At 41.8% G+C, this 12031-nt stretch overlaps 1 protein-coding gene across 7 annotated transcripts in view; it reads left to right on the top strand.

Annotated features, from left to right (window-relative positions):
* The window catches only part of pou2f1 (POU class 2 homeobox 1), a 176270-nt gene that overhangs the window by 122106 nt on the left and 42133 nt on the right, over positions 1 to 12031 (top strand). For all 7 annotated transcript variants that reach the window (XM_008107713.3, XM_008107714.3, XM_008107712.3 and 4 more), the window contains 2 exons: positions 1060 to 1239; positions 3046 to 3172. In XM_008107713.3, the coding sequence (XP_008105920.1) occupies positions 1060 to 1239; positions 3046 to 3172 (307 nt within the window). The remainder of the gene's footprint in view (positions 1 to 1059; positions 1240 to 3045; positions 3173 to 12031) is intronic.

The raw sequence follows: 12031 nt of genomic DNA, 5'->3' as shown, positions 1-12031 counted from the left end.
TGAATTTAGTTCTGTTAATAGAAACTTGTCTTGTATCTAAATCAGAGAGATAGTCTGTCTGGTTTAATATTGTCTATGTTGACTATCTGTGGCTGTCAGTCAAGAGCAGATGCTTCATATCAAAATTATATAAATGCCTGTTATCTTGAATTTGATTTTCCTGTAGTGTGAAAGTAATTGTTTTTTCTTGCGATAATGGTGCCTGAGTGTGTATATGCATGTATGTGTGTTGTGTATGTAAATGCACGGGGGCACACACACACAATTATAGTTTTAAAAATCTGTCCAAATGTGTTCTATATCATTGTACCAAACTAGTCTTTTCTACCTTGAGGTCTTTGAAACTAAGGGCTCTGTTAAAATGGAAACCAGGAAGAATATTCATGTGTTGGAAGGACTTTGACACCACCTGTTCCATAGAGATAATGTGTGTTTGGAAACTGGCAAAGATGTCAACCTACCAACTCAATCCTATCAAAACAAAAAGGCAGATGAAGGAGGGGGGACTTGGAGGAGAACAAATGGTGCACATGTTCCTCCGCTCTATCTTAAGGCATAATGGAGATGATGGAACATGGCAGGGATTCATGCTAATGTGAAGCAGCTGGAGTATTATCAGTTTGTTTGGTAACCATAGCCAGTATTGCTATTTCTCATTCATCTGTCTAATCGCTTATGCTTCTGGTGGGTGTAAATTTTCTTTCAAAGCCTGTCAGTGATGGCTTGTTCTTTTTGCTTGCTATTTCCTGTCAGTGCTGTTTCTTTCCATTGCTTGCTTGCTAATTACCTTTTTTTGCATTAATCTTGCAGCAGAACCATAGAGATGCTTCTGTAATCCCCGTAGTCTCAATGGCTGCGGTGGTATAATGTTTGTGCCAATACCATTGCCATTATGTGAAATGAGCTATGTAGGTTGATTTCTATCTTACCTGGAGCAAACAGCTGCTCTTTATAGAGGGTGGCTTCTTTCATGGAAGATACTCAGGAGTAAAGAATTATGTTTGCAAAAGCATTGTTATTGTTTATGTCATTAACTACTGTCCTAAAACTTGTTTCCAGCTCACGTTAACACCAGCCCAGCAGCAATTGTTGCTACAACAGGCACAGGCACAATTGCTGGCTGCTGCAGTGCAGCATTCAGCCAGTCAGCAGCACAATGCTGCAGGCGCCACCATCTCAGCTTCTGCTGCAACGCCCATGACACAGATCCCTCTATCTCAGCCCATACAAATTGCACAGGTGAGCTCTTAATGGGTTATGGAGTTTGGCCTCACAGAAGAGGTTTCCTTTTTGCCTGTCCAAGAAGGAGCTTAATCAGGGTTTTGGTTCACTCTCTTTTAAGTGTCAAACCTCATAAACTTCATCTTTGAATTATCAAATTATTACATCACACTAGAGAAAAAATCCACTTAAAATCCAGTTTCTTAAAATTCTGGGGTTTGTAGTTTAGGCTTTTAACAGCCTCACTAAACTACAAACCCCAGAATTCTGCAGGAGGCAGAAACCGGATTGTAAGTGCATTTTTTCTCTAATGTGATGAAATAGAAATACCGCATAGCGGTATTATGGAAAATTGTAACTTTCAAATTAGTCGCAACACTCAGTCAAAATATTAATATGTATGAACTTTGTGCTAGTGCTCTTCCTTCTCTACTGTGTTCCCTTGCTTCCTAATTCATGCAAATTATATTTCATTGTGACACCATCCTTTCTGAACATATCTGGAAAGGATGGTTTAAATCAGTTTCTGGTTTTGGAAAGCTGTAGGACATTCCAGCCAGGAAGTGTATAAGGAGAATAAAATGTGCAAATGGAAAGAAATAATACAAGTCTCTTCAAAGAGTCAAGATTTGGTTAAGTCTGAACTGGACTTATTCTTCAAAAGGAGCCGTTTGGGCCAATGTACCAGGAAGAAATTGGTTCAATTTTCTGCTTGTTGTTCTCTTTTGTACGAGTACAATACAGACATCATAGGATTGTTGACAAAATTGAGCAGGATAATACGTATAGCACCCTGAAAGAGGGGGTGAGTTTTAATTTTAAAAATACATATAAACTATAAATTTTAAAAGTTCTACATTCTTTTCCATGGCAAATGGAAGATTATGCAAATATTGCTGCTCTTTAAATACAACCTTGCTTTACTTATTTGAATTGTAAACACATTACTCAAATAACTAATTGTTTTTAATAGGATTATTCTTGAATAATTGATTTCACTGGCCTGATCTCTGCATCAGAGACATCACTATATTTTAATTGACTGATTTTACATATGCAACCTAACTAAACTGCAATTTCATCGACAGAAATTACATAAGGATAAAATTGCGGCACTCGTGGATAGTTGATGGCAGATTTTGAAATTTTATACTGTATTATTTGTAGACCTTTCTTTTAGGTACTTGGAGGGTCTGCATGGGCCATTGTCAGCCCCCCCCTACATTTTCAATAAGATAAATATGAAGTGGAGTAAGACAAGGTAACTTTGTCTATCTCCTCACCTTCTGACACCACATCTTCATTTACTTATTTGCCAGGAGCCAAGTGCACAAAGAAGTAGAGACAGAATTCATTAAATGCCTCTGGTTATATGATACAGCTAGCAGACAACCCCAGCAAGTGGGTCTGTTCATAAGTCTGGTGCACTGGTGACAGTGGCAGCAGTTACCTTTTTTGCCTCTTTAACTCTAGAAGGGGGGCAGAAGGATGGCAGCAGAGTTCTACGCCAGCCTAAAACATCAGATTCTGATGAATGCTGAGAACATATTTCTCTTAGTGAATTTGATAATGTTGCTGAAATCTGCAAGAGGTTAACAACAGAAGTTATGATGATGAGCCCTGAACTGTATATAAATAGTTTCTTTTTTATATTTATTTTTTCTAGACAATTTACTTCATCTTTGTTTATTTCTATATTTGCCCTTAAGTTAATATATCAATGTATTGAGGATTCTTCTTTTTCAAATGAATTGTGCTGTGTTTTTGAAGGGGAGGGAATTAATATTTAAGTTGGTTGTCTCTTAATACATATTCTTCTTGAAGGATTTGCAGCACCTGCAGCAGCTCCAACAACAGAATCTCAACTTGCAACAGTTTGTGCTGGTGCATCCTACAACCAACTTGCAACCAGCACAGTTCATCATCTCACAAACGCCGCAGGGGCAGCAGGGTGAGCAATAAATTTCTGAAAGGACATAGTGAAAATGTTTGCATTACTGTTTTATATTTTAAAGACGTATTTTGAAAATACTTTGTTATGGGAAATCACAGTGCAAGGACTTTTAGCATCCAAACATGTATGTCTTAGACCCACCCTCTCTCCCCGAAGGGACTCGGAGCAGCTTCCAAACATAAAACATAAAATTGGAAAACATTCAATGCTCCTTCCCTTGTTAGAACCATGTGGTGCATATGACTATCTTGTTTAAGAAGGCCTACTATTTTGGGAAGATGGTTGAAAGTCTTAAGAAATAAATGCATACATTTGTAGAGTGGTAACTTTATTTTCCCATCCAACACAAAAAATACATGCTTTTGTAATTGTCAGCATTTCCTCAGCATCATCACTTGCTTGAGAATCAGTCATTTCCAAAGGATGCACCCAGTTGACTGAGTGGACATTTGCCCAGAAATTCTACTGCTTTTAGGTGTGCCATAATCATTATAAAGGAAAGGGAATATGTCTTACTTTCCTCATCAGCATTTCCATAATTCTATGTTAAGGAAATATTAACCACTAGTTCATATATAAAGGTAGGCTAGAGCAATAAAAAATACATCATAATCTTTTGGAAATTAGCTGCCATTCACTGTTACATCAAAAACTTGGGGAATAGGGTTGCCTTATGAGGTAGTAAGCTATTAAGCCAGGGTGCTAAATAGAGATGTGCACAAAAAATTTCCTTCGTTTCCTTCGTGTTATTGTTTCGTTTCGTCTACACAAAACAAGTGATGACATTTTCGTAGGAAACGAGAGGTGACAAGAAAATGAAAGCCGCACAGTCATTGTGCTTGCTTTCATTTTCCTTTCATTTCTGCCCCGTAACAATAAGTAGATACTGAGAGAGGGCTGCTTGCCCATTACAGCTGATAGGTACCAATGGGTGTTAATAATAATATTAATATAAATAACGATAGTTATTCTGGGACCCTAAGCTGAGTCTGTGAGAGGAGTGCCTCCCCATTACATCTGATGTGTGCCAATGGGTGTAATAATAAAAATTATATACATATATATATATAATGATACCTACTCTGGGAATCTAGCTGAATTTGGGAGACGAGTGCCTCCACATTACATCTGATGTGTGTTACGAGTCAGACGCCAGCCAATATAAACAACTCAGTTTATTGCAAAAACAACACAAAAGAGCCTAAGAAACAACCAAAAGGAGGCTCAAAACACTTTCTCTTCAGTGTGAGGTAACAATGTCCAAAAAGAACTCAAAAGACCCAAACTTGGGATATAATCTCGATTATCCTGGGAAATAATCCAGATTAAAACAAACTTAGTTAAAAAGGCTGGAAACTCGCTCCACCTACTGGTTGGAGCTAAACAAACACATGAAAGCTACCAGCAGTAACCCACAGTGACCAATGGCCACACAATGCCCCAAAATGTTGCTAAAGCAAAACCACATTGTAAAGGAGAAATCACAGCTGCCACGTCCAGTCCGCGTCGTTAGGGAGAAGTCACAGGTGTCGAGTTCTAGTCCAAGTCGTATGGGAGAAGTCACAGTCACCGAATTCCAGTCCAAGGTAAACACAAAGAGCCAAAGCGACGGAGGCAAGCCGGCAGCTAATGCATAAAACCAACACAAGACAATCCAGTGCAAACCAACACAATGCCAGCCCCTGTTGCCACTAAAAACCTGGGTTAACACTCACGTCCCAAAGCAGTCTTCCAAACACGTCTTCTGAAACAGAGATCCCGAAAAGCGCCCAACAAAACACCTTGCCGATTGCAAAGTTACATTAGCAACAAACTTACTTTTTGTTGTATGTCTTTCGGGCTGTGTGGCCATGTTCCAGAAGCATTCTCTCCTGACGTTTCGCCCACATCTATGGCAGGCATCCTCAGAGATTGTGAGGTTGTCAGGAGAGAATGCTTCTGGAACATGGCCACACAGCCCGAAAGACATACAACAACCCTGTGATCCTGGCCATGAGAGCCTTCGAGAAAACTTACTTTTATCTACAAGTCCTCCACTGAACTTGAGCCAGCCAACGCCCCATCCACAGCTGGTTGCTGCAAATCCTCATCAGAGCCGGAGTCACCCAATGCCCCACCTCCAGCTGCAGCCCTTCTATGATCTCTCCAGCCAGACCACTTTCTATCCAAGCCCATAACTCCCCAGGATCCATCTGTATCTTCTCCGTGCCATCCCTCAAATGTACAACTGCTTGTGGGCTCCTCAAGAATCTCCCGGATCTCCTGAACCTTAGTCCAATCCATCACCTCACTCCCAGAGTCTGACATCCCATCCTCCTGACTCCCAGTCCCACAATCCCCTTCAAAACCCTCAAAGGTATCATCATCTAGGGCTCTATAAGTATTTCCCGGATTCTCTTCCTTTGTTGCTCCTCATCAGTCTTGCTCACGAGCAGTTTTCCTGCCTCTTCTAATACATCTAGTAGGATCTCTACTTGAAGACTCCATCACAACAATGTGTGCCAATGGGTGTTAATTATATATATATACACACACACACACACACACACACATACATATATAAATGAGTTCTGACATTGCGGCGATGCACTAAACAGCATAATGACACACTCTCCAACCTCGAAAATCTGGCAAAAAAAAACCCAAAAATCCCTGCCTCAAGGCCAAGACAACACCATTAAACAAAAACCACAATCACAACGCCAAAAAGGGCCGAAAACCACAACAGGCCATGTGCGCATGTGCCAACACACAATCCTTTCAACCCTTCCCACACGCACATAGCCCTCGCCCGTGCGCTCAGCTTCGCCCACCGCCAGCACCTCCGCCATCTTCCCCGCGGCTTGGAAAGGAAGGAACAAGGGGAGGGGAGGCAGTCCAGGCCGGCCGCCGCTTCCTCTGCTGCGAAGGAGACCTTATTCCCACCGCTCCGAAAAGAAGGCAGAAGGGAGGGGGAGGGGAGGCACGCCTGGCCAGCTGGCCCTCCTTCCTGCACCGCCCGAACCCCCAGCAGCAGGGACACGGAGCCCGGGAGGCACCCCCCACCCGCCCCTCCCTCCCTTCCTCCACTCTCCTCCCTTCTTTCTTTCTCTCCCTTCCTTCACCTTCTCTCTTTGACTCTTTCAGAACTTTCCTTCCTTCCTTCTTTCTTTCCCTCCCTTAACTTTCTTCCTCCCTTCCCTTTTCCCCTTCTTTTCCTTCCTTCCCTCCCTTCCTTCTTTTATTCATTCCCTTCCTTCACTTTCTTCCTTCTGTCCCTCCCTCCCTCCCTCGCTTTCAGACTCCGACCTTCCTTCCCACCCTCTTCGTTTCTGCTTCCTCCTTCCTCCTTTCCCTTCAAACTCCTTCCTTCCCTCTCTTTCTTGTTCTTCCTTCTTCCTCTTTCCTTTCCTTTCCCTCCTTCCTTCTTCACTCCTACCCACTTCTGAACATTCCTTTCTCCTCTTGGCCAACTTTCCTAGCTCTGGTTTGGGGTGAATTTCCCGGGCTGCCTGGCCATGTTCAAGAAGCATTCTCTCCTGACGTTTTGCCCACATCTATGTCAGGTATCCAGAGGTTGTGAAGTGTGTTGGAAACTACGCTACTGGGATTTATATATATGTGCAATAATGACCAGGGTGGAGGAAAGGATTTTTGTCTTGAATGTTGTAATTGATCCACTTGATTAGCATTGAATTAGCCTTACAGCTTCAAACCCTGGCTGCATCCTACCTGGGAAATCCTTTGTGGGGAGATGTAAGCTGGCCCTATGATTCTCTCCTTACATTTCACCCACAACTATGTCAGGTATCCAGAGGTTCTGAAATGTGTTGGAAACTAGGCAAATGGGGTTTATATATACAGTAGAGTCTCACTTATCCAACGTTCTGGATTATCCAACACATTTTTGTAGTCAATGTTTTCAATACATCGTGATATTTTGGTGCTAAATTCGTAAATACAGTAATTACTACATAGCATTACTGTGTATTGAACTACTTTTTCTGTCAAATTTGTTGTATAACATAATTTTTGGTGCTTAATTTGTAAAATCATAACCTAATTTGATGTTTAATAAGCTTTTCCTTAATCTCTCCTTATTATCCAACATATTCGCTTATCCAACATTCTGCCGGCCCATTTATGTTGGATAAGCGAGACTCTACTGTATGTGCAATAATGTCCAGGGTGCAGGAAACCACTTTTGTCTTGAATGTTGTAATTGGTCCACTTGATTAGCACTGAATAATCTTGCAGATTCAAACCCTAGCTGCATCTGTCAGGGTATTGTGTATTGTGAAATGTTAAAATCAATCTGGATTCAGCAATTATGGAGTTAATGAGAGTCTGCTATGATTGATGTATCACAGGACCAATGGGGTCAAGTGTGTTTTGACCGGGACTTACTATCTTGTTCCTGTGGAATGTAGAGGGAGTGGTTTCCTGTGTCGAGCGGAGAACAGCGATGAGCAGTGTGTGTGTGCATGAGTGCTTCGGCAAAGCACTCATGGAGGAAAGGACTGAATTTGCTCTGTCTGTAAATAGATCATGTAAATAAAGTTAGTCAACAGTTGGACTTCGTCTGCTGGAGTGAGTTTGTCCAGTGCTGTTTTCCACACGGGGAAACAGTCTGGAGAGGAGGTGAACCGGGATGGTGAATTTTTGGATTTCACTCTGCTACCCATCATTCCCGCTGACAGTGGGTTATGGGCCCAGCACGCTTCCGCTGCGCAGTGGAGGGAGATGCTGATGGCTGGTGAGCTTTCAGCAACTGTGCGGCCATGAGAGGGATTCCAGAGACGGAGGGGACCCGAAAGAGAGCTCCAGTGAAGCTGCAGGAGAAGATTGTGACCGCCTGAGTCTGCACTTGAGTAAGTGGCAGTACGGCTTAATCTCGGGGACTGAGGGTCACGGAGGCAGCTGATTCACCGGGAGCTTAGGGTGTTGAATCTTGATGGCTGAGATGGCTGGAAAAAGCTTCATTTCCAGCATGGAAAAGCTATCTGACGAAAATTATGCTTCGTGGTCAGTAATGATGCGGTCGAAGCAGAGGGTTTGCATAATACCCTAGATGATTCAGATCAAAATGCTGAGCACAGGAGGAAAGCCAAAGCATATTTGATACTGTGCCTCCAACCAAACCAACTTGTCCATGTGAGAAACAAGGACACTCCTGAGGAGATATAGCAAGCTTTAAGAAATGTCCATCAGAGAGAGACTTGCATGTCTCAGATGATTTGGACTAAGAGGCTGTTTTCAGCAAAGCTTGTTCAGGGCCAGGATGTCAGAATGCATTTGGACAATCTAAAGCAATTATTGATTGGAGCTGAGGAAAGAGGCCTACAATATTCTGAAGCACAGAAGTATTATCTGGTGCTGTGCAGCTTGTCTGAGGATTGGGACTTTCTGGTACATTCTTTTCAGAATGTGAGAGTCCAGGATTTAACTTTGGATTCAGTATGTGGGAGAATCCAAGAAGAAGTGGACCGGAGGGCATTTGAAGTGGCCCAGAAGCAGACGATGGTACAGTGCGACCAGGAGGGGGCGCAAGTGGTCGGCTTTGGTCCTGATGGTGTTCCTGGGAATCGTAAGGAGGTTGCAGTACATCAGGTCAAAACACGCCGTTGTTTTGTCTGCAACAGGCCGGGGCATTTTGCCAGGAGTTGCCCAAACAACAAGGCTAGAAGTTCTCGTGGGAACAGAGGGGCAAGGAATTTGTCAACAACAACTAAGCCCCAAGTGTTTATGGCTGCGGTGAATGGAAGGATCACCGAAAAGAACAAGTGGTATTTGGACTCAGCTTGTACACACCATGTTGTTACAAATCTTAAACTTTTGAAAAACAGAAGGGATGTGTCTGGAACAGCAGTGACTTTGGCTGATGGAACTGAGAGGAAGTTCAACAAATGTGGCACTGTGTTCATCCCTTGCTTGAATGTGGATTGGGAAAATGTACTTTACATCCCAGAATTAAGTTCTAATTTGTTAAGTGTGGCTACCTTAACAGAGAACGGATATAGAGTAATTTTTAGCGGAATCTATTGCTATATTCAGAGAGATGGACGAGTAGTGGCAAAAGGTGTAAAAAGAAACAAAATGTATATGATGTTTGACAAAAATAACTTTCCAGATGGGGCACAAGTCTATTGTGTGAAACAGAAGATTATGCATGACAGGTGTATCCATCATCTTCACAGAACGATGGGTCATGCACGTGTAGAGGTGCTCAGAAAAACTTTAGAAATATGCACAGATTTTGAGTGTGAAAAATGTGAAAATTTATTAGACTGTGCAGTTTGTTCAGAGATGGGAATTGAATCAAAAGAGCATCCTAAAAGATCTGGAATTAAGACCCAGGAAATGTTTGAAATGGTCCATCTATATGTGACAGAATCTGATGTAAAAAGCCAGGGAGGTTCTCAATTTACTTTGCTGTTAGTAGATAGACACACGAGATTTGGTTATATTTACTTCCTTAAAGATTTGAAGGAAGCTGTTGTAAAGGTGTCTAATTGGATATACATGGTTCAAAGGGTCTATGAACAGCATATAGGTCAAATAGTTTTTGACAAAGGAATTAATGTGTGTAATGAAGAGATGAAGAAATTGTTGAGTGAAAGGAATATAGGATTTAAAAATGTAAAATCAAATAAGTCAAATGAAGAAGGCGTGGCTCAAAATAGGATGAAGCAAATTCTTCACATGAATGAGTGTTTAATTAGAGAGTCCAAAAGCTCAACTAAGAATTGGCCAGAGTGTTCACACACAAGTAATTATATTTTAAACAGGTTATGGGATGAGGAATTGGATGACATCCCATTTCGGAGAATGTATAAAAGATGTCCACATTTAAAACACCTGAGAATTTATGGTCAATTCGCCCAGGTACAAGTTCCAGCCAACCAGAGGAAAAAGGGAGAGCCTAAGTGGAGGAGAATGCAATTCTTAGGCTACTACCAAGACAAGCTTAAATTTCACAGTGGTCTTGGGAGGCTTATTTTCTCAAAGAGGGCGTACTTTGAGAGGGATGAAGGCTGGGACAGGTTGCATTTGAACAAAGAGATGTTGTTTCATAATAATTCCACCAAGGAAGCGGAGGTACAGAAAGCTTCAGGTGGAGGGGGTTCTGTTGTTGAAAAGGATATGCAACGAACCATTAAGGAGGAGATGGTTACTCCAGTGAAACATGGGGAAGTACAGACTCCCCAGAAGAGTCAGAAGAGAGGGGGTAAAGGGAAAAAATCACCTAAGCTTGAGAGTGAAGAGCAGGTGACAGAAAAAAGTGAAGATATATCTCTTCTTGAGACCGAGATTGAATCAGTTGATCAGTGGTCTCCAACTTGTCAGTTGGCACAGGTGTTGCCAAAGCGCCAGAGATGCAAAAACATTGTGCCTGTTTATTAGTCTGAACAGAAATTGAAATATGTATATATGTTCAGAGAGAGTTAAATCATTTTTGTGAATAATTGTGATGGAAAAGTATGATTATGTAATGAATTGGTTTTAAGAAATTGGATTTTAAGAGAAATTGAAATCCATGGTTAAGCCTGGCAGCATCAAATTAATCTATGTGGCATAATGAATTAAGTTTTCAGAGGTTGGGAAAACTATTGATTAATGAAGTGAAGCATCAGTGTATTAGGTTATGGTTCTGGCATCGATTGTGTTAATAAAGATGCAAGAAGAGAGTTGATGTATTGTGATCAAAACAATTTACATGTGATTGAAAAAGACTGTATATATACATGTATTATCTTGTGGAAGTTCAAGAGAGATTGATCAAATGTGTAGAGTGTTAAAATATGTAGAGAATTGATTTGAACATTTCGGAGGGGAATTGTCAGGGTATTGTGTATTGTGAAATGTTAAAATCAATCTGGATTCAGCAATTATGGAGTTAATGAGAGTCTGCTATGATTGATGTATCACAGGACCAATGGGGTCAAGTGTGTTTTGACCGGGACTTACTATCTTGTTCCTGTGGAATGTAGAGGGAGTGGTTTCCTGTGTCGAGCGGAGAACAGCGATGAGCAGTGTGTGTGTGCATGAGTGCTTCGGCAAAGCACTCATGGAGGAAAGGACTGAATTTGCTCTGTCTGTAAATAGATCATGTAAATAAAGTTAGTTGGACTAACTGTAAATAAACAGTTGGACTTCGTCTGCTGGAGTGAGTTTGTCCAGTGCTGTTTTCCACACGGGGAAACAGTCTGGAGAGAAGGAGGTGAACCGGGATGGTGAATTTTTGGATTTCACTCTGCTACCCATCATTCCCGCTGACAGCATCCTACCTGGGAAATCCTTTGTGGGGAAATGTAAGTTGGCCCTATGATTTTCTCCTCACATTTTGTCCACATCTATGTCAGGTATCCACAGGTTATGAGGTCTATTGGAAACTAGGCAAGTAGGGGTTTATACATATGTACAATAATGTCCAGGGTGCAGGAAACCACTTTTGTCTTCAATTATATAATTGGTCACCTCGATTACCATTGAATAGCCTTGCAGCTTCAAACCCTAGCTGCATCCTACCTGGGGAAATCCTTTGTTGGGAGATGTAAGCTGACCCTATGGAACTCCCCGGTGGCATAATGGGTTAAACCCTTATGACTTGAAGGTTAACTTCCTCTTCCCACAAATCCAACCCAAGAAAACCGCAGATAAGCTCCTGCTATTATCTCCACCTCCACGCAGGGACATGAGAAGGATGGTAAAAAGGATGGTAAAAAACATCAAAACATCCGAGCAATGTCCCCCGGGCAACGTCCTTCCAGATGGCCAATTCTCTGCCCAACAAAACATTCATACAGCCGCAGCAATGCATGGCTGGGCACAGCTAGTGTGTGTGTGTGTGTGTATATATAAAGAGAGAGAGAGAGA

This window comes from Anolis carolinensis, chromosome 3, assembly GCF_035594765.1.
Source record: "Anolis carolinensis isolate JA03-04 chromosome 3, rAnoCar3.1.pri, whole genome shotgun sequence".
NCBI classification, from domain to species: Eukaryota; Metazoa; Chordata; class Lepidosauria; order Squamata; family Dactyloidae; genus Anolis; species Anolis carolinensis.
Note: the sequence above shows the minus strand (reverse complement) of the source record. Positions and strands in the feature narration are given on the sequence as shown.